The sequence below is a fragment of the Staurois parvus genome, unplaced genomic scaffold (assembly GCF_062004578.1).
Source record: "Staurois parvus isolate SC_StPar_1 unplaced genomic scaffold, SC_StPar_1.0 ptg000318l, whole genome shotgun sequence".
NCBI lineage: Eukaryota > Metazoa > Chordata > Amphibia > Anura > Ranidae > Staurois > Staurois parvus.
Window position 1 is genome coordinate 5,268,594 of NW_028318114.1, and position 24,313 is coordinate 5,292,906.

General features: G+C 40.8%; 1 protein-coding gene across 1 annotated transcript in view; it reads left to right on the forward strand.

The window, feature by feature from the left end:
- The first annotated feature begins 4,459 nt into the window (after positions 1-4,459).
- CFH (complement factor H) overlaps positions 4,460-24,313 on the forward strand; it is a 324,533-nt gene continuing 304,679 nt past the window's right edge. The window contains exon 1 of the mRNA XM_089683641.1: positions 4,460-4,655. Within this exon, the coding sequence (XP_089539767.1) occupies positions 4,571-4,655 (85 nt within the window). The 5' untranslated portion in view covers positions 4,460-4,570. The remainder of the gene's footprint in view (positions 4,656-24,313) is intronic.

Below are 24,313 nucleotides of genomic sequence, written 5' to 3' on the forward strand. Positions count from 1 at the left end.
TCTATAATTGTAGATCTTTTGCTCCCTAGAAAGGTTCTGCATGGGGAATGGCCAGGGGCGGACTGACCGTTTGGAAACTCGGGCACTGCCCAAGGGCCCGGGGTCAGTAGGGGGCCCCATGAGTTCGGGCAAGGACACAGGGGCCCCATGATCCCCTATTGCCCGGGGGTCCCATGAGTTGTCAGTCCACCCCTGGGAATGGCTTCAGTAAATTTTCACCCAGTGCGAAGGCTTCATCAATGACAAATACAAAGTTCATCCCCACAATGTTTTCATAACAGTTGGCTAGGTTAAGGGTTCTATTCAGCATGCGTTTTTGAAATTCTGTCTGGTCAATAACTCCACCATCGGAATTGCAACCGTTTTTGCCAATGTCAAGGTAGATGAACTCATATTTGGCATTTTCCACTGCCAGCATTATTATACTAAAGAAGCCCTTGTAGTTGTAGAAGTAGTAGTCAGAGTTTGGTGGAGGATTGATTCTAACGTGTTTCCCATCTATAGCTGCGCCACAGTTGGGAAATTGCCATTGTTCATGGAAGTGCCTAGCAAATTCCTTCCACACTTCAGAATTGCTTGGAAACTGAAATCAACAAAAGAAGAAAAAATATTGGTAAGACAATATACACAAAAACAATTTAGTGTAGGTATTTTCAAAACTTCAGGAAGGAAATTCAGAAAGACACTATTTTCCATAAAAAAAAGAGCATTAATGAGTTTGGATTTAGAATATGGAAATTAAAAAATGAATTGGACCTTAATGTATTCATCCTGTAGGACTTTGATGATGGCCCTGCAGGTCTCCAGAATTATTACTCCAAGGGCTTGCAGTGAAATGCCAGTGGTGAACTTTAAATTTTGCAGGCTTCACCCCGTGGCAAGATACCATAGTGTGGCAATCAACCATTGCTCTGCACTGATTGCTTCTCTGAGAATGGAATTCATCTTTGCAATGTGTAGTTTCACTACAGTCAGGATTTGACTAAACCAGTTGTCATTCATTTGCAAAAAATTTCGAAAATCATCTGGATTATTCTCATGCAATTCTCTCAACAGAGACATGTGGGAGTACTGGTCACGCCTCAGTAGCCATTTCTTGCACCACAGCCTCCTTTTTGTCTTTTTCTCTGTTGCCTCTGTATGGCCAGAATTCCAAAACCCATAATGGCAATTGCTGCATTTTGAGAACATTCTAAAATGGTATCCATAACTATTCCGACAATTTGTCATGAGAGATCCGTCGATGGGGAGATAACAATTATGGCACTGAAAGGTGTGGCTACAGGGTCAAGCGTACATTACATCACTTCCGCAGCTACGCTATGACGTTCGTACTCAATGCCTTTATCGTACAATATTTTTCTCATGCAGAAAAGCACATCACTTTCGACCAGCTGCAAACAATTGAGGGAAATCATCCGATCATTTGTCCAATTTTCTTTTAGTGTGTACGGGGCATTAGTGATGAAGACAATAAACACAAAGCAGAAAAATATAGGCTCCACAGTCAGTGGAACCCTTGAGTTATCAAGGACAGGAAAAGACCATGTATAACAATAAAACAAGACACTCACTCTATATTGCCAGCGGCATTTTGCTTCTGAGCTGTATTGCTTCGATGTTGCTAATGCAGTGCAAGCATGTGTGTGCCCAATAACAGGTACAATAGGAGCAGAGCAAGGAAGAGGAGCACTAATCAACTTAACACAAACAGACTGGGCTCTGGCCACTGGCAACCAGCATGCATTAAATAGTGAAAAACTCTGATGACAGTGCACACTCCACAGTGCACAGATGACAGTGCACACTCCACAGAAATGACGTCACCTCCTGCCTATACCGACATGTTTCGATTGGATACCGCCAATCTTTCTCAAGGAAGGCTGGTCTGGGGATACTGCTCTCTCTATATGTCCAAATGACTGCAGCAGGCAAGCAAATCATCTAGGGAAGCCCCATATAATAATGTATTCATATATTGTGAAAATGTTCTGTTATTTTGCATGCACCCATGTGCTATACTCATGCTTATGTGGCATTGCCATATAGCAGAATAATGACGCACACAGCAATTCATGTCTATGGGAAGCTGTACACAGTACCTGGGCTTTTTGCGAGAGGGAAATAGACTTTACATTGTATGGCCTTATCACCTGTGTTGAAGAAGCCTATCAGTTAAAAGTTTTGAGTTGTTTATCAAAGAGTGTTTGCCACAAATAACCTGTTAATTTAGTGGGATATACTGAGGACCAAATGTGCAAATAAACCATTTTCTAGCAATTCATTCCTACATGCTAGGATACCTGTTTTATTGCAAATGGTATTTATTTGCATTTTGCAACACCAGCACTAGTAGATACCCTGCTTGTAAAAACACTTTTTTAACTACAGTGCTCAAAAAGTATGTTACAAGACAACCACAGGATTGCTAAGAATGCAAAATTCTCTTTAGTCAATTTTTATTTTGCCATAACTTTTTTGCTTGTTTTGAATATTAACATACAAGCATAGGCTCCATTCACATTTGAACTGAGCATCATTTGTTATTTTTCGGGCTTGTTTCTTTTTAGGTGTTTTTACACTTGTTCCAGACTTGAGGGTTTTTTTTCTTCTTAGCCAATAGAAGGCTAGTTAATAGCAAAGAATGTACTTGAAAAATGCATTTTATGTGTTTCTGTTAATTTTTCAATCCCCTGAAGCCTTTTACAGCCAAAACAGTCCCAAATAAAGGTCACATCCTCTTTGAGCGCCAAGCTTCAAATGACACTATTGCATATCTGTTGATGACTGGATTGTTGTCGAGGCCTCTCTTGCACCTCCTGCCCAACACTCCTGAAGGTGGAGACAGAGAGTGTAAGGGCACGGAGTGGCACAAGTGCCGGAGTAGCTGGCTAGCGAAGTCCACTCTTTAGGTGGGTGAAGCCGGGGGTCACAGGACTCAGAAAAGGATGCTGAAGCAGCTTGACACCAGAGCAGGAGATGGTAGTAGAGTCAGTATGCAGGCAGCAACCAGTGACAGCCAGGCAATGATGGACCAAGTCCGAAGACAGTGCAAGTCCTCGAAACAGGCCAAGGTTGGTAACAGTCAGCTGCGCTGTACAGAATCAGCAGGCTAAGACAAGTCCAGTAAACAGGTCGAGATCAGAGTGATCAGATGAACAAGGTTAAGCCAGGAGCACAGGCAAAGTCCAGGGGAAATCAGGGTTATGCAAAGGTAGGCAGGTTTAGTCTAGCAGTTCTCACATGCAGGTACAAGCTGAAGACCATTCCAACTGCTCAAGGCGACAGACCAGTTTGAATAGGCCACTGGGCATCAAGGGTGCACGCTAATTGGTGTGTGCATGCGTACATAAAGAAATGGAATAGTACGTCTAACATTGTCTTTTTTCTCAGAAGTATGAGCATGAGTGCAATATTCACACAAATATGAGCATAGCTCTGCACTGGTTTTCTGGTGCTGGGAATCAGGTTTACCTTACAGACACAATGCTCAGGTGGGAATGGGCACCATTAAATGTAATGGAAGTCCTAGTGTTGAGCATTGAAGTGGTTCTGGTAAAGTTTCAAATTGTGGTTCAAATTGCTCAAATGTGAACTAGACCATTTGTTTGGAGAAATCAAATGTAAAAATTAGACTAGAACTATATAACTATATAGAGTGGATAGGAGAGATTGCAATGGCGGCCACACATGCTTCAGTTTTATTATGCGATTGATGTACAATCCAATCAAAAACATCAAATTTGTGAGCAATTGAATGGCCATCCCAGCCAATCAATTTAGAGTCAATCAGCCAGGGTGGAAAATTATCAGGTGTTTGCATTGGTCAGCAGCTGAGATACTTTGTTCATAAATACGGCTGCATTTCCATAGAAAAGTTTACGAGATGATATTGTGGAAAGAGAGATGTGATCCATAACTTGCAATACTATTGATCAAAATCCACTTCCCTGTGTATGGCATTTTGAACAAATGGATTGTCAACTATAGATTGATTATTATTTCCAGAAGAGAAAGTATGGAAAAACAATGATAATTTATTGAAGCATGGATAGATAGACAGACAGACAGACAGACAACCATTATTGCTAATAATGAGGACATTTATTGAGGACATTTCTTATTAATTGTTCATGCAAAGATATGACAAGAACAGCATTTTCCCTGTTTTTATTTTGTAATCATATTACCAGGTTTTGCAATACTTTCCACAGAAATCCTTAAACAAAGCTGCCAGGGTTTCCTGATAATCACAAAGCAAAGTTTAATTTATGCAACTCCATGTTTACCCTATTGTACAAACAAGTAAGGAGCAATCTCCAACAAGTGGTTTCAAGATCCACAATTTAAATCTTGTTGTGTTTGCTTCACAGGGGTGGGGGGTAGTCAGAAGGGAAATCACCTCCCACCTCTTGCATTCTTTAACATGATTGTGAAACTCCAACAAGGCAGAAGTAAATTTGGAGATTATAAACCAGGCCCCTCAGTGTTCTGACTTACTTTGCTTTCTGCTGAGGTCGAAGAAGCAACTAGAATACTTGTAGAACAAATGAAACAGTGCTAATCAGTCATGACTTTACTGGGATACCTGCTTGTCCTTACTTGCGTTATATGCTGTACTGCAGCACCAGCATCTGAAACTGAAAGACCTAAAGGTAAGACCTACATGAATCCATGTTGTTTGGCAGTACACTGTTTAACAGGTCTCATTTCTGTTTTAATAATTTGTAATATTCATTTAAAAAAACCTAGCCCATTTTATACCAAATATACATCAAAAGCTAATTGGGACAAGTGGCAAAATGCCTTCAACATCTTAGAAGTCCAGCTGAGTATGGTTAACTATTGCTAGCTATACCTTGACTTGAATACATGAAAACCTCCACAGACAAGGTTTCCTGATACAATGCATTTATGTGAGCTGACACTGTTCATTCTGCTGAAACAGTGTTCTCTTTGATGTATGTAGATAATCCCCAAGTGTATGTATAGTGAAAACTTTTATGCTGTTTTGGAAAAAGTAAGGTGCATTTCAGTGTGTTTGTTGCTATCCCATTTGGGAGATTTACCTTTATTTTCTGTCTTGGGAGATGCTACAGAAAGTGAGAAGACATCTCTCTAGAGTAAAGGAAATTCCGCTTTATCTGTACCTTTATGTTTTAGCTCTTAGACAGGTGACATAAGATATTGGATTTCCTATCACTTTCTGTTTTGGCAACAATGGTCACCAATAGAGAGGGTGAATTTTCCCTATGTCAACAGGCATTCTAGTCCCCAACTTTTTTGCTGTTTTGGAAAGTGTAAGGAGCTTTTCAGTTTATATGTTGCTATCCTATTTGGGAGATTTACCTTCACCAACTGACTTGGAGATGCTATAGGAAGTCATAGAACATCTCTATAGAGTGAGGGGAATTCCTCTTTATCTTTACCTTTTAGCTCTTAGACAGTTGTCAGCAGAACAAATGTCCCCAGTATCTGGTCACAACTGTAGGATATTGGATTTCCTATCATTTTCTGTCTTGGTGATTGTGAATTTACAAAACGGTAACAGGAGTTCTGATCAGCATCTACCCTATTTAAAACAAAACAAAGTTTGGATATACACACACTTTAATAAAAAAAAAAGTTACATGTTCAGAAATGTATCACTTCTTTCATATTTTCAGAAAGGCCAGAATATTAGATTCTATTGTTTCCTATTTGTATTCTATAAAAAAACACAGCCTTTTTTCTAGCAAAGGACCCATATCTACTTTTATAGCCCCAGTTAACACCGCCACAATTTCAGGTGCGATTTAGGAATTGAAATTGTTCCTGAAATCGGATCTAATGAAAGTGAATGCGAGTGTGTTAACGTACGCGATTTGCTGCAGCGCGATTTCAAAAGTATTTCTTGTATTAATTTTTCTGCAGTTTGTTGTGATTTCACATATAGACTAGAATAGAAATTTCACTGCAAAACGCAATGGAAAACTTAAGAAATCATTGGGAAATCTTCAGAAAACGTGGTGAAATCGCAAACAAAACACACGATTCTAAATAACACCCAGTGTGAACCAAGCCTTAAGTCCTGGTCACACTGGATGCGATTTAAAATTATGCGTTTTGTTTGCCGCATTTTCTGAAAATTTCCTAATGATTTCTTGGGTTTTCCATTGTGTTTTGCAGTGCAATTTCTATTGTAGTCTATGTGAAATTGCAACAAACTGCAGAAAAAGTAATAAAAGAACTACATTTGAAATCGCGCTGCAGCAAATCGCACATGTTAAGACACTCACATTCACTAGATACAATTTCAGGTACGATTTCAATTCCCAAATTGCACCTGAAATCGTGGCAGTGTGACCGGGGGCTTAGCCTTCGTTCACACTGGATGCAATTTAAAATCGTGTGTTTTGTTTGCAATTTCACCGCGTTTTCTAAAGATTTGTTTCCAACTTGTGAATATTTCCCAATGATTTCTTGCATTTTTCATTGCGTTTCTGGTGATTCCTTGCAATTTCCATGTACTGCTACTTGTCAGAGGGACAGCAGAGGGGAACTGAGGTGGGGCTGTACTAGTCACAGGGAAGAACAATGTGAGGGTCAGGTTTGAACAGGCAGAGACAGCAGGAAAAAGGAAAGAAAGGAGTTAATAAAAATGGTCACAAATCGCACATATTTAGACACATCTGCGTTTTGCAGTGCGATTTCCATTGTAGTCTATGTATGTGAAATCGCAACAAACTGCAGAAAAAGTAATACAAGAAATACTTTAGAAATCACACTGCAGCAAATCGCGTATGTTAAGACACTCACATTCACATTCATTAGATAGGATTTCAGGTACGATTTCAATTCCCAAATCGCACCTGAAATCGTGGCAGTAAAAACCAGCCCTACGATTGTTCTGTGTATTTCTTCAACTAAAGATTTTTGCAAAGCTTTTAAACATTTACCATTGTCTAGTTTTAAATGAAGAATTAAAGTCATTGAATATGACTGCTTTATGTTGTGACAATCTCATCTCTTGGTCAGCTACACACTGGCCAGCTGACCAGTCTTGGGAAAAATAATTATTTGATAACGCAAAAAACCTGGCCGAATTGCTATGACCCCCATGTAAAAAGGAGCATCTGACTGCCCCCCACCCTTTCCTTCAATCAAATACATATTTAATCATTTCTGTTTTTGCAGGAGACTCTGATACATTAAATGCAAGGCTAGGTTAATGATGACTGATTGTGATGAACCATTATGATCATCAATGATTGTACCGTATCATCTTTTGTGCTCTGAACACTGTGTTATCAGATTGTGTAATCAGTGACCAGACCAGACCAGACATACCCACAAAGTCAGTCTTAGAGGATCAGATCTTGTATGTTAAATCTGCAAGTTCTCAGAATTTCACTAGGTAACTAAATCTCTGCTGACTCATGCCGTATTAGGCACTTACACAACATTTATTGCTATTAAAATATATTAAATATATTCAAATATATGAGGAAAAACTAGTCACAACAAATTGCTTTAAGCAACTTTATGCTCAGAATGAGTCATTCTTCATTACTTTGATGGCTAATTTGTGACCAGTAATGCTCAAATGTTTATATCACCAGTCAAAATGATGCTCTGTGTGGCTAAATCATGCTTGCCCATCTAAAGATCCTGGTGTAGAACAGATTGAATAGATCCAAGGCAAAAGAACTTCTGGTGCTTGACTACTTGGCTCTTAAGACAGGAAATAAATATTTGATAGAATTCGTTTTTATGTGTTGCCATTCAGCTTTTTATGTCAAGGCACAGAAAGGATTTTTGATAAGCACACAACATTCTATTTGTTTCTATTAATAATTTCAGTTCTATTTGTCTCTTAATACAATTTGAAACTCCTTACTGTGCATAATGCTACAGGCTTGGATTAAATAATTATACTTAGAAAATGTTGCCTTGTAAATAAATGTACTGTTACAGTTATTTTTTAATTATTTTTACTGTTTTATTTATGCCTCCTTTTTTTCTTTGTTAATATCGTTAATGTAGCCTGATCATAGATATTTTGGAGTGTTCCCAAAAAACACTATTTATTATGCATCCACCAATTAAAAATAACTCACCCATGGCCCTTGCTTGCTTCCCATTTTTCAATGAGAAAATAAAGTGCTGATTATTGCCCCTGGGTGCACCACTTAATGTACCCATCCTCACTTGAATATCACGTTGAGCTGATGAAATGAATAAGATTGGCCCATTTATTACCAGCTTGTTTCTTATTTTTATTCAGAAAAGCAATTTCACAAGATATAAACCCAAAGAATCCTACTTGAGACTGTGAATGCTTCCATATACCACAATTCAAACTATAGAATGCCAGGAAAACAGTTGCTTTCTCTACGGTTAAACCCTATTTAAGGGCAAAACACATAAGAGTTGAAAACTCAGGCAGGTAGTTTATGCTGATCATCATATAATTAAATGACTTGAAGTATGTTGGATATCAGTATGCCGTGATTTGGGAGATCAGAAACAGGCTCATTGGCAGGACTAACACCGGAGCATTTTGTGTGGGAATCTCAACAGTCTTGGAGCAGTGTCAATTTACTGTTTGTCAAGTAAAATAGCTGGCTGAAAAAATGTAAGACCTTAATTATTATTTTTTTATTATACAGTATTTATAAAGCGCCAATAGTTCGCTCAGCGCTGTACATTACAAAGGGGGACAGAACATGTGACAGAACAATACCAATACAATGCAAAACATGAGGGGATTGAGGGCCCTGCTCTTTGGAGCTTACAATCTAGGAGGGAGGGGATAGTGGTACAGAAGGAGATAGCTGTGGGGGATGGAGTGGTAGGAAGAGTGGAGGAGGTTGGTCAAGTTAGCAGGGGGTAGGGTAGGCTTCCCTGAAGAGATGGGTTTTCAGGGTGCGCCTAAAGGAGAGGAGAGTAGGTGATAATCTGATGGGTTGGGGTAGGGAGTTCCAGAGGATGGGTGACACCCTGGAGAAGTCCTGGAGGCGGGCATGGGAGGAGGAGACCAGGGAACTAGAGAGAAGGAGGTCTTGTGAGGAGCGGAGTGTGCGTGCTGGGCGGTACTTGGATATTAGGTCGGTGATGTAGTTCGGGGCAGTATGGTGGACGGCTTTGTACGTCAATGTTAGGATTTTGAATTTGATCCGTTGCGCAATCGGAAGCCAGTGGAGGGATTGGCAGAGGGGGGTGGCGGAAACGGAGCAGTTGGAAAGGTGAATGAGTCTGGCAGCCGTATTCAGGATGGACTGAAGCGGGGATAGTCAGCGGCGAGGCAGGCCAGTGAGGAGGGAGTTGCAGTAGTCGAGTCGTGATACGATGAGGGAGTGGATGAGCTGTTTAGTAAAATAGCTGGCTGGAAAAATGTAAGACCTTTATTATTATTATTTTAAATGAATTAAAAGTGAATCTCTTTTTAAAGCTTTTGCATGTGTTCAATATAACAGATCATATACTGTATATAGAAGATAATATCTCTGGGATATCTCTGGGAATCTGGGAGTTTGCTAAAGAAAAAAAATCCTAGTCAAGAATAAAAAAGCAGCCACCCCTACAAAGATTCACTAGGACGGTGGTACCTACACAGTGTACCACAATGTGCTGATATTTTGGCAGCACAATTGTTGTGCCACCTACTCTCACTCACCCATCTGCAGCCTGTGTCAGCTTATGAGGGTGCAGTGTCCATTTAAACAGTTTGCTTGTATTGTTTATAGTGCTTGTGTTGGCAGGGCAGACTGGGTGTCTGGACTTAAATACTGTGAAATGTCATGCAATGTGGAAGGAGCAACTATAGATTTTGATTCACTAAGTTTGGAACACAAGGATCGCCAAAAGGGCTGTATTAAACAGCCAGGGGCAGATGTCGAGGCTGAGCAATATTTCAAACAGGGCAAATCAGCTGGAAGTTAGGCAAAGTAGAACCACAAAGAGGACATGTAGACTTCTGGAAAGAGATGCAAATTAAGTTTCTTGCATGTTTATCCTTGCTTAGGGCAAGATTACAAAAACGGTAATGCTTCTTGTCATTCCCAGATGTTTCACTAATGCTCTTTAGTCATAAGTCAACAAATTGATATAGTTTTTTTTCTTGCATAAAGAGCTAAATACACATAATGTTTAATAATGTGCTCCTCTTACATAATTTAGAATGCTATAGGGCTGATTTATTAAAACTAGTGTAGGAAAATAAGTTCAAAACTAAACTTGCCTTAAGTGACCAATTAGAATTCCTGTTTAAAACTTGATTAAATTTACAGACTTTTTAAAAATCTTTTTATAGTATGAGGCACTGGCTAGCAGGATTGTAGATGGTGCATACGTGTCACCTACACTATATTGCCAAAAGTATTGTAACACCCATCCAAATGTATTTATTTATTTTATTTATTTCAGCTACTTATATAGTGGCGTCAATTTTATGCAGTGCTTTACATATATATTGTACACTCACATCAGTCCCTAACCCTCAAGGGGTGTAAAATCTATTTATTTATTTATTTCAGGTGCTTATATAGCACCGTAAATTTTACGCAGTGCTTTTACATATATATATTGTACATTCACATCAGTCCCTAACCCTCAAGGGGCGTACAATCTAAGGTCCCTAACTCACATTCATACATACACATACTAGGGGCAATTTAGACAGGATCCAATTAACCTACCAGCATGTCTTTGGAGTGTGGGAGGAAACCGGAGTACCCGGAGGAAACCCACGCAGGCACAGGGAGAACATGCAAACTCCAGGCAGGTGGTGCCATGGTTGGGATTCGAACCAACGACCCTAGTTCCTCCCTTCACTCTGCCAAACAAGCCTACTTTGTTACCCTCATTAATACCTTCTCCTCCAGTCCTCGTCGGCTCTTCTCCACTTTTAACTCACTACTTTCTCTGCCACCACCTCCACCCAGTACCTCACTCACCGCCCACGAGATTGCTAACCACTTCAAAAACAAAATTGACGCAATTCGTAGGGACATTGCCACTGTTCAGACATCCACCCCACTTAGCATTCCTGACACTAAAACGCCCTCAACACTTTTGACCTCACTACTACCGAAGAGGTCACTAAGGTTTTCTCAGAAGCCCGCCTCACCACCTGCCCCTTGGACCCTGTGCCCTCACAACTCCTACGGTCCCCCTCTTCTTCCATCCTATGCTCCCTCACTCACATCTTCAATCTTTCCCTCTCTACTGGTGCCTTCCCCTCCCCTCCAAAGCACGCGCACATCACTCCCATACTTAAAAAACCCTCCCTGGACCCCACCGACCTGAACAACTTAAGACCCATCTCCATACTGCCATTTACCTCTAAACTCTTAGAACGCTTAGTCTATAATCGCCTGAGCTTCCACCTCACCAACAACAACCTTCTCAACCCTTTACAGTCTGACTTCCGCGCCCTACAATCCACTGAATCTGCCCTACTTAAACTCACCAACGACCTACTAACCACCAAATCCAATGGCCACTATACAGTACTCCTACTTCTCGACCTCTCTGTGGCTTTTGACATGGTTGACCACCCCCTCCTCCTCAAAAAACGACACTCTCTTGGCCTCAGAGACTCCGCTCTCTCCTGGTTCTCCTCCTATCTATCACAGCACTCCTTCAGTGTTACCTATAACACTGCCACCTCTTCTTCACTCCCTCTCTCTGTTGGGGTCCCTTAAGGTTCTTTCCTCAGACCCCTTCTCTTCTCCATCTCCACCTCCTCCCTTGGGCAATTGATAAACTCCCACGGCTTCAATTACCATCTCTATGCTGACGACACACAAATCTATCTCTCTACCCCTCACCTCACCCCTTCAGTCCCTACTCATATCACTAGCCTACTAAGTGACATATCGGATTGGATGTCACTCCACTTCCTCAAACTCAATCTTTCCAAAACTGAGCTCCTAGTATTCCCCCCAGCCCGTGTCCCCCCTGACGTCTCCATCAAGATCAACAACACTATCATCAGTCCCTCCCCTCATGCCAGGGTACTAGGTGTAATGCTAGAATCCAATCTGTCCTTTCAGCCCCAGGTCCAATCTCTGACAAACTCGTGTAGACTTCACCTCTGCAAAATCTCCTAGATACAACCGTTCCTAACCTCAGAAACCACTAAGCAACTCATTCACTCCCTTATTTTATCACGCCTTGACTACTGTAACTCCCTCCTCATTGGCCAACCTCATTGCAGGCTATCTCCACTTCAGTCAATCATGAATGCTGCTGCCAGATTCATCCACCTTACTAACCGTTCTGTATCTTCCACCTCTCTCTGCCAATCCCTCCACTGGCTTCCCATTGCTCAACGGATAAAATTCAAAACACTAAAACTGACATATAAAGCCGTTCATAACACTGCCCCAAATTACATCACCGATCTTGTCTCTAAATATCACCCAAACTGTACTCTCCACTCCTCGCAAGAACTCCTACTCTCTAGCTCCCTTGTCTCCTCCTCCCATGTTTATCTCCAGGACTTCATCAGGGCTTCCCCCATCCTCTGGAACTCCCTACCTCAATCTATCAGACTATCGCCTACTAAGCTTACTTTTAGGCGCACTCTGAAAACCTATCTCTTCAGCCTACACCGCCCTCAGCTTATACTGGAATCCTCTACTCTTACAACCACTCCATTACCCACAGTCATTACCTTTTGTACCACTATCCCCTCCCTCATAGATTGTAAGCTCCAAGGAGCAGGGCCCTCACATCCCTGTATTGTTACTGTACTGTCTCCCACCATAATGTAAAGCGCTGAGCAAACTGTCGGCGCTATATAAATCCTGTATAATAATAATAGTACTGCCAGGCGGAAGTGCTAACCATTTAGCCACTGTGCTGCCCAATCTAAGATCCCTAACTTACATTAGTGTGCAAAAGTTGCCAACTGTCTGCAGAGTCAATAGCTAAAGACCTCCAAACTTCATGTGGCCTTCAGATTAGCACAACAACAGTGAATTGAGAGCTTCATGGAATGGGTTTCCATGGCCGAGCAGCTGCATCCAAGCCTTACATCACCAAGTGCAATGCAAAGCATCTAATACAGTGGTGTAAAGCACGCTGCCACTGAACTCTAGAGCAGTGGAGATATGTTCTCTGTTGTGACGAATCATGCTTCTCTGTCTAGCAATCCGATGGACATGTCTGTGTTTGGCGGTTCCCAGTACTTGCCTGTTTGCATTGTGCCAACTGTAAAGATTGGTGGAGGGGGATTATGGTGTGGGGTTGTTTTTGCAGGGGTTGGGCTTGGCCCTCTAGTTCCAGTAAAGGGAACACTTAAGGTGTCAGCGTACCAAGACATTTTGGATGATTTCAGGCTCCCAACTTTGTGGGAACAGTGTGGGGATGGCCCCATCCTGTTCCAACATGACTGCGCACCAGTGCACAAAGCAAGGTCCATAAAGACATGGATGAATGAGTTTGGGGTGGAGGATCTTGACTGGCCTGCACAGAGTCCTGACCTCAACCCTATAGCACACCTTTAGGATGAATTAAAGCAGAGACTGCGAGCCAGGCCTTCTCGTCCAACATCAGTGCCTGACCTCACAAATGCATTTCTGGAAGAATGGTCAAACATTCCCATAGACACACTTCTAAACCTTGTGGACAGCCCTCCCAGAAGAGTTGAAGCTCTTATAGCTGCAAAGGGTGGGCCAACTCAATATTGAACCTTACGGAGTATGACTGGGATGTCGTTAAAGTTTATGTGCGTGTAAAGGCAGGCTTCCCAATACTTTTGGCAATATAGTGAATATAAAGTTTGAGGGTTCTATGCGGTTTTCTAGCAAAAAAATTATTTTTTTTTACATTTAGGAGAGGAATGTTAGAATTGGCCCGGACTGAAAGTGGTTAATGAAAAAAATCACAGCTAGAGTACACTATTTCAGAGAGACAATAGCCACAAATATTCTTGATTAAGCACTGAGGTGATAAATAGATACCAAACATGCCACACTTTAAAATAACGTACACCTGTGGAACGGCATTGAACTCTGCTGCCCAAAAAATCTCCATAAACAATGCTTTAAAAACCTTTACAAGTCACCAGTTTAAAGTTACACAGGAGTCCTGGCCCTAGAATTATTGCTCTGCTCTGACTTGTGTGGTGCAATCTCCATTTATATATGTGCGGGACCAACATGTGCTTCCTCAGTTGAGTGTGCACATGCAGGAATGGGGGTGCTTTATTTTTTTTATTACTTATTTTATTTACTTTTTTTACACTGTAACTTTTTTCTGTCACTTTTATTTCTATCACAAGGGATAAATAACATCCCTTGTGATAGCATGGGCCGTGACAGGTCCTCTTTTTGAAGAGATCTTGAGTCCCAGATGTCTCCTTGAGCCTCCAAAGCAATTGGATCAAACTGAAATTGGTTTGATCCGATGTTTCTACAAGCAGTAATGACTTGTTTACATGATAGCAAAACCAAACAGAATCCATGTCGCTTCCAGTTTCTGACATCAAACATTGGGAGGAATAACATCCATTCCTCTCACTGTGTCTCAGGAACCAGATGCTACCGTTCACATCCTTGATACCTCAGGGGAGAACCCAGTAAAGGCTACAGTTGGGGGGGGGCCCTTCCACTGCCTGTAAATGTAATCCAGGGGTGCTTTGGCCACTCTGATTACTTTTACAGTGTGCAGAATCACCGGCTCTAAAAAATGATATCTCAGCCATCACTGCAGCTGCAGTGATGACTGAGATCACTCTTCCCATCTAAGGACATATGGGTACATCCTATGGATGGGAAGTGGTTAAAATCTGCCTGGTCTTTGCCCATTAAACTAGAGAAAGTGCTTACATATTGTGCATGGAGTCAGCAAAACATTTTCCTGACATTTTTGGTGAGGTAACAATCTGGTATTGTTTTTTTTTGTTAAAAGCTGCATGGTGTTTCTCCTGTTCAAAATGCAGCTAAACAAAATCTTTAATCACTGTGTATAGAGTTAGTACAATATTTAGATGCCCTTTTTCTGTGAAATTGATACACTTACATTTTTTTAATTATTATTGAAGATGTACTGTTGTTTAGAAAATGTGAAGCTCTATGAAATCCCTGGTTGGCAAAACCCAGTTTGCTCCATTCCATATGATTGTAAGTGCAGGTGTACCTCGGTTTACGAATGCCTCGGTTAACGTGATTTTCGGTTGACGAATAAAAATCCATTGAAAATAATGCATTGGTTTACAAATTTTTTATGAAGGATGAGCCACACTTGGTGATGTCACACCGCTGCTGCCAAAGCTTGGAGTGACGGCCATCTTGGTACTTTGATTTTTTCCTTATATTTTATGTTTGTTCCACGTGGATAATTTTATTTATGCTGCAATAAAATACTGCATTATACACCATTTCTGGGCTCCTATGGTGAGTTATTCTTTGTAGGAAAGGGTCTACTTTCATTTTGCCTGTGGCGGAACAGTTCAAGATAGATCTTCTGGCTGTTTTTTGGCTCCTTGATGTGGTGTGCATACAGTATATGCTATTTACCAGTAGCTTTCCGGTGAGTTTACATCTGGCGGAGGTGGTGGATTTCCTCACTGGAACAAAATCACAGTTTACTTCTCACTGTGATTGATGTGCCTTGTAGTCCCACGGACATTATTATCCATTTATATTTTATATATTTTATGGACTTTATTTATATTTTGCACACTTTGTATGGTGCAATTAATTGTTTCACTTGACATCACTTAATTTATTTAGTGCTGCACTTTTATACCATGATGTACTCTTATGTCACTTTCTATTGCTGAATGTGAATGTGTATACATCCCCCCTCCCCATCTGCCCCAGCGAGAGAGAGAAACCACCACACTGTGAGTAAAAGCACTACATTTTACACACACACACCTTAGATTGGCACATTTAACCCTTTGATTGCCCCTATTAACCCCTTGATCACCACGTCACCTAGCCAGTGCCTTTAGTACAGTGTCAGTACATAGAATTTGTCACTGATCACGGTATTACTGCCACTAGCGACATCAGATAGCTTCAGGGTCAGTTAGCGCCTCTCCCGGCAAGGGTCAGGTACCATTAGATTGCCCGCACACTGTCGCACTCACGCTGTAGGTCACTGATCACCCACATTACTAGTATAGTGTTTGTATGGATCAATACATGGATCACAAACAGAACTATACTAGTGCTTCCTTAGTATAGTGTCCCAAAAAAGGCAGTGTTTGCAGGATCAGCCCCGTTTGCTGCCAACACCAGCGTTTAGCCCCTTCACTGTTTTTCACAGAAGATTTGTATCAATTGATTGTGAGCCAAATCAATTTATACCCACAAAAATACATCGCTACCCACCCAAATTCAGCTCTTGCTTGGCAATTCACATGGAAAAGAAACCTATCACGGTTTCTGAATTTAAAACTTTTTTGAGCCTAACCCTCAACATGGGCATTACGAAAAAGAATGAACTGCAGTCATATTGGTCCACAGACCCAATTCATCATATGCCCAAGTTCTCTGCTGTTACATATATGCCCAACAAGGAACAGCAATGTACTGGTATGTCGCTGAGTGGTTATACCGGTATGATGCCTGCATGGTGCGCATGCAATTTTAAAGCATGTCATGTTTGGTATATATTCACTGAGCATAACATCATGTTTTATATTGTATCAAACAAATTGGCAATATATTGTGTTTTTGTGCATTAAAATTAAAGAAAGTATATTTTTCCCCAAAAATGTATGTTTAATACATTTTTACACAATTTTATTCTCCGGGCCTCTTCTTTAAAAAAAGAATATAATGTTTGGGTATTTAAAGTCATTTTCTAGCAAAAAACTGTTTCTTCATCTAAAAAAAAAATGTCAGCAAAGGCTTGGTCTTTAAGTAGGTGATGTGTGGCATAAACTTCTAATGTTGGCCCTGAAATGTAAGGATAGTAGAAACCCCCCCAAATGACCCCTTTTTGGAAGGTAGACACTCCAAGGTATATGGTAAGGGGCATGGGGAGTATTTTGCAGATCTTATTTATTGCCACAAGGTTTTGGAAAATTAAGAAATAGAACAGAAATGTATTTTTTCTTTCCTTTTTTTCTTTTTCAAAACCCTGTGACAAAAAAATGATATCTGAAAAATACTCACCATGTCTCTTATCAAATTCCTTCGGGTGTCTACTTTCCAAAAAGGGGTCATGGGGGTACTATCCTGGCATTTTAGAGCCTCCAAAACTGTGATATCTAGAGCTAGATTGTAAGCTCTAATGAGTAGAGCCCTCTGCTTCCTTTTGTACCAAATTGCATTGTAACTGTAATGTCTACCTTCATTTTGTAAAGTGCTGCGCACACTGTTGGTGCTATATAAATCCTGTATATTAATAATAATGATAATAGTGAGGAAGTGACATGAGGAAATATGCCTTTTGAAAACCTGGAAGTGGTCATTGGATTTTGGGGGCCTGTATGTGGCTTGGCTGCCAAAAAGTCTTTCTCTTGTGGTATCTCCATACTCGGGAGAAGTAGGAAAATGTGTTTTTGAGTGTTATTCCACATATACCTATGGCATGCGTGAACAATACATCATTTAAGTTACAACTTTGTGTAAAAAAAAACAAATTGTCATTTTGCAAAAATTTGTGGCAAAAAATAAAATCTTCCACGGACTTAATGAAAAAAGAAAAGAGAAAGGTGGGACTCTGTAGGTACCAAACAACAACACCATTAATATAAAAAAGTACTAAGTTTATTAGCCAAAATAACAAATTACACATAACATATATAATGGACCAGTTTGAGCTAGATTATGACTACATAGGTGAGTCAATTGCATTCCATCTGTTGAGAAGTTTCCAGATGGGTTTTAAAGACCTTGAAATCTCAACGCATATCAGCTCTTAATGAGCCTTCAACAAGAGGGAGAACATGGTGAAGAATGAAAACACATATGGACAAACACCACATGTAAACATAAACAAAAAGGCCATTCATGTAACATGGGCTACTTAAACATACCCCAAAACAGGGGTAAATAAAAAACACACATAGATGGATGCATGTCCTATATGGTAGACCTCCAATGGCATCAGGTAAGATGCAAAGAGGATACACCAGTCAGTTGGTGCACAATGTAGATGTAACAAGCCTAAACAAAAGTTATATAGTAGTAATATTATGGCCACTGACAGGGGTCCCATATATAAAAAATACAGTAACAACCTATTGGTTACCTACCAAGATCAGAATATGGTGAATATTGAATTTAAGGGCCCTAATTGTCACGATGGATACACACCAATCCTAGTGCTTCATACGCCCATACAAAATCGATAGGCAAGGTCTCATAGCAAATTCTAAACAGGGGACACAGTCACTGACCAAAAGAACCCCAACAAGCTCAAAAACTGAAAAATTAATTTATGGTGGTGTTTCCATACCTATCAAAGCAAGATGTCACAGGATATCACTCCAAGGGTCACAAAAAGAGGGGTCATACTAATTCCAAATCAGTGGTAGTACTCCATACAACCGTCATATAACACCACACATGGCCTATAATCCATTAGCAAGGAAATTAGGCCATACACCTAGTAAAGAAGCATACAAAATATAGGATTATCCACAATAGCTTAATAAGGTGTTAACTGCCAAATATATAAAGACCCAAGCCGTTCAAGCTTCCAAAAACAACCTGCTAAGGATGCGGTTTGCAGAAGTAAAGCTACCCGGATTGCCTCGATAGTTCCTAACAAATCCGCAGAGTGAACAGCACTGAATACCTCCAAATTTGCCTCCAGTCAAAAGACCCAAGTACTGGTCAGGTGCTGCTGACCAGCCAATCAACCATGACTGCTACTCTAATTATAGATTATTGAAACCAGCTGGATAACTAGTAAGAGGGGGTCAACATACAGGGCCGACCCTTCCCTCCTCCACGCCCGTCCAACTCAAAATGGGGCGCAATGACCAGCCAAAAAAACGGCCACCGGGATCACCATAGGTGGTGAATGAAGAGACCACATCACTTCCGGAGCACCTGAACATAGACTGAACATTACAAACAAATGGCAACTGCCCCAATCTATTACTGGCCTTTGTAGCAAGGAACATATCAAACAACAACAGAGAAAAATTCCCAGCTCAACTTACCAATCAGCTTGTAACCAAACAAATTGTCCTGTCTAACAGTCCACATTAAAAACAGGGGTTTAGTTTGCATACATTTGCAAATAGATACGTAAGCTGCAGAGCCTTTTCACGGCCAAATATTCTGCAGTTCTGCCCTATGTGAATGAGTATGGGGTACAAAATGTCAGGCATCGACCTGAGAAAAAAAAAAAAAAGAGCTCTGAACTTGATGAAGGCTCCCGCCTTCTGACAGCTACACAATCTGACATTTTGTAAACAACAAAAAGGCAGGACCACCCAATGACGCCACCAGGTGACCTCACCCCTTGTGACATCATTGACCCAGCATGCCCCATTACGATGCACTCCATACTCACACAGGGGGCCAGGATCTGGGGGCCCCCTTTTTAAAGGGGGCTGCCAGATTCTAATAAGCCCCCCAAACACCCAGGGTTGTGGGGAAAAGACCCTTATCCCCATCAACATGGGGACAAAGCCCCCCCGAAATGTTGAGGGCATGTGGCCTGGTTCAGGAGGGGAGGGGTTCTTGCTCGCCCCCCCCCCCCGTCCTGACCTTCCGGGCTGCATACTAGGATAAAGGTCTGGTACGGATTTTGGGGGGACCCCACGCTGTTTTTTATATTTAATTTTGGTGTGGGGTTACCCTTAAAATCCATTCCAGACCCGAAGGGCCTGTATAGATGGGGGGGACCGCACGCCATTTTTTTTCTTAATTTTCCATTGACGGCAATTCTTTTTCTTTTTACATTCAGGTGTCAGAGGGGAACCACTGACAGCTGATGAGTCTTTGATTGTTAAGGACACGGTGCCCGGCTTATTGTAGGCTAGAAGAGTTTTTTCAAGCTTCAACTTCTAGGAGCAGAAAAAAACCTTTTCCTTTGCGTTTTTGGGAGCAATTTGCCAGCAGAAAAAAAAAGCTGAATGCTCCTAAAGGCTCCTACAATGTTCCTAACAGCTTTTTTCTAGCTTTTTTTTCCCCTACATGTACTGTATAAATGCTAATAAGACAATAACACTTATAAACACTCCTAAAAAATGCTATTACCGGTGTTTTTATCCATCATTTTCTGAGCTTAAAAAAAATACTAGTGTGCATTGAGCCTAATTATCCAAATTTGATGTTTATCCCATGCCTTAGGTGGATTTGTTGATAGAAAGGTTGTGTACATTGTTACCCTTGACCTTACTAAAGGGTATTGGCAGGTTCCCTTAACACACAGACTTAAGGAAAAAGACAACTTTCTTGACACCAGATGATCTTTCATTTTCATTTTGGATTACATGGGGGTTCGGCCTCATTTCAAAGAATGATGGGCAGTATTCTTAAGCCCCACAAAGTGTATGCGTTAGCATATTTAGATGATGTTGTCAATTTCAATTCAAGTCAACTGGAATTCCCAACTTTAGAAGGTCCGTGCAGTTTTAGATTTCATTTGTAAGGCTGGGTTAACCTCCTTGGCGGTATGATTCTTTCCGATTTTTTGTGCTGAAAGCGGTACCATTTTTTTGCATGGAAATATGTAGTTTTTTATTGTAGGCTGTAATGTTTAGGAATAACTCACTGAAATCTGTCCGAACAAGAGTCTATTAAACATTCCGGATATGATAAAATTTGAAACACGAAATCATAAATTATAATTTAATAAATAATCATAAAAAATAATAATATAATAATAATACATTTAATTCAATAATATAATCAAACCAAAAACACTGAAATTTGAAATACAGAGGCAAATTCGCACATCGCTGAGCAAAGTCGCAAAATCGTTTTCAGTGTCTGATGACGAATTTCCCCACAAATCATTATCACTCAATTCTGCAAGTGGTTCTGATTTACTATCGCTGTTCTAAAACCGCTTTTGACGTAAAGGGACGCTTTTTGGACACCATGGACTTTTCTAAGTTTCCAGGCAGAAAGAACAGTAAAAATGCAGGCAGGGCACAGGACAAAGCACTAGGGACAAAATGTATGTGAAATGCATTGAAACCGTAATGACAGCAAAAATGACATTTTTAAAAAAATTCAAATTTCCCGCCGGTTCCGGCGCCCGTACGTCCCGACGTCACAGGGACCGGAACACAGAAGCCGGATGCTGGCATCGGCCGGAGGAGATGGCCGGGGACGCTGGAGGGGACACATCACGGGAGCGAAGGACAAGGTGAGTGCTGCAGGGACCCCCAGAACAGTGCCGCATGGTAAACCCGAGTGTAGCTCGGGATTACCGCTTCTGACAGTGGAGAGTCTTCTGGAAGGGGGATTTCTCCATCCTCATTGCTTGTGTGGATGAGGGAATCAGTTCATTTTTTTTCGCTCAGCGCATCGGTCTATACCCAGCCTGATATACAACATAGATGCAATCATAATTGCATTGAATAGATAGGAATGGGTGAAACTGACCAAACTACTGATGCCTATTAGATTACATAGTCATATTTAAACACCTTGCACAACTGCTTTAACAAGAAAATGAACACACAACTGTGAAAATGGAGCTTGTTGGTTTAAAGTCTATCTGGCAGTATATTTTTTCAGTTGGGTTTTTAATGTTTCCACAAAAAGAAAAATTGATACCAGAGAAATTACTGGCAGCAGCAAAGGCATGGTTTTGTTCATTTTCTTTTTTTTAGTTTTCATGTATAAGCTTATTGGTGTCAAATAATTTTAAAGTTTCATAAATTCTTTATGGTCTATCATACCTTGAAGAAGATTGTTAAAGTTAAGTTTAAAGTGTTACTAAACCCAGGACCCTGTATTCACTGTATCTGGTCTCCCACAGTACACAAAACATGGAAATGCAAATACTTTAGTAAATACAGACTGCTAAATACCTTTTCTCATCAGCAGCTGAATACTGGTTAATCTTGTAGGAGTTTTCATTCTCCTCTGACTGTCCTGTGAGGCTGCATGACCCTCGGTCTGGACAGCGCTGATTGTCCCTGTGCTGATCACATGCACACTCCCAAAGGAAAAAAAAATTCTCTAGCAATACACACTAAACTGAGCATGCGCAAAGGGACTTCTAGAGTTCTGCAGATGGATTGGGGACAGTAGAAGAAGGGGAGGATCAGAGAAGACAGGATAAAACAACCTTTTTTTTTTTACATAATGCAGAGGATTAACCCCTTAGATTCCACAGTGATTATAACATGCATGCTTTACTGCATATCCAGACTAATTTTACTGTTGTGGGTTTAGTAACACATTAAATGTTGTAGCAAAGTGTCTCAAAGTGTTCTGGATTTAAACATCTCCCAGGCCCATCCTCCTTTTGTGACCTCGGTTAATCCATCCACTCCAAGTTTTGTACCTTTCCTTTGCAGGCCATTTAGGATCTCCTGGAACTCCGAGTCAGTGCTATGCACCCTGGGTAGAACATGTCATGTCAGTTAGAGCTAAAAAGTTGGTGAAAACAGCAAAACTGTGTTTGTGGAGGCTAACAAGTGGGATGCTTGGGCAGCCTGATAGTTAGGATTGCCTTTAAGGGCTCTTGTACACGGGACATTTGGAAAACTCTTCTGAACTATGGAAACTGTCTGCTGGAAGACTTAGGTTAAAAAACGCCAGTTTAGACACGTTTGCATAACGCGTTTATGCTTGTTTGCGTTTAGAAGCGTTTTTTTAAAAGGTAACCTCAGGAGACCTTCCCAAATGCCCAGAATGCACTGAAAAATAGTAAACAAATTAACTATTTCAGACATTTTGAGAGAAATGGAGAGCAGAAGCAGAGAGAGCAGTATGTGTTGAGATTACCTGTCTTTTCTGGTTGTATTCACTATGGATCCCATCAAGAGCATAATGCTGCACGTTCTACCATTTTTTTCTTCACGCGAAACCTGGAACTGACTGTGCTGGTGTACTAGGTCCATTTAAATAGCTAAAAACATAAAATATGCAGCGCTAAACCAATTATAAACAAATAAAATGTATATCAAATAAAAAATGCATATTATGCACATAAACAGTAAAGGGATTGGTACGGAAACCAATGGTTGAAATGATGCTAAGGTATCGTAAAAACAAAGCATGGTGCGTATAGTGACAATAGTGCCAAAGTCAATACATCAATGGATTTTTTAGGGTGACATGAGAAATCCGTGACATCTGTGGTATAAAATGTGGCTGTTGATTGCACTAACCAGATAGCGCAAATGATAGCGCATTGGAGTAAAATGACCTACTCTTGGTCACTGGTTCAGGGACACTGCTGGAAGAATGGTCATCAATTCAGCAACCTCCAGAAGCAGAGAGAGCAGTATGTGTTGAGATTACCTGTCTTTTCTGGTTGTATTCACTATGGATCCCATCATGAGCATAATGCTGCACGTTCTACCATTTTTTACTTCACGCGAAACCTGGAACTGACTGTGCTGGTGTACTATGTCCATTTAAATACCTGAAAAACACTTTGCATGCATTTCTGATTATGAAAAAAGGCTCTGGACACCATCTGGATATGAAACAGTGAAAAAACGCTTCTAAATGCAAACATTTACAAACGCGGTTAACCACGTTTACAAGCGCTTGGCGTTTGAAACGCTGGTAAAATCTAATCCTGAACGCAAGTATGGTGCGTTCAAAAAAACAACTGTAAACTCAACTGCCTGTAAATGACTGTAAACGAAGATGTGTACATGGACACAGGGCAAATTCAGGGGCTGCTGAAAAAAACGCAGAAAAGCTCCTGAACGTCAGTTTATCAGCTGCAGTGTACATGAGCCCTAATTGTATATGGTTTTGTTTTTGAAGTTTTGAACAATTGTTTGTTTGTTTTTTGGAACACTGTACAGCATCTGTAAATAGTCTGTATAAAACACCAATAAACACCCCACTGCTTGTCCCTATACTACTAGACTGATATCAGTGCCTGAAAAGGTTGCTTACCCCAGGGAGCATTATACCCGCTACTTAGTGTACCAAGCTCACACTGTAAAACAAACTTTAGCAACTCCCATTTTGTATTAAAATGGTGCTGGAATGCATATCTTTTTGCAGGTTTGGGCATCTTCCCAGAAATGTTCCTTATGTCTCCTTCTCGAGTCCATAGCAGGGGATAGGACTTCAACGCAGACACCTTTACTAACTGGCAGCTCAGGCAGAAGAATTCAGTCAGTGGCTCTGCCTGAACAAATATCCCATCCCCTTGCTTCAGCTTCAAAAACACCAGTGCAAAAGTAGGGGTAAGGATCAGG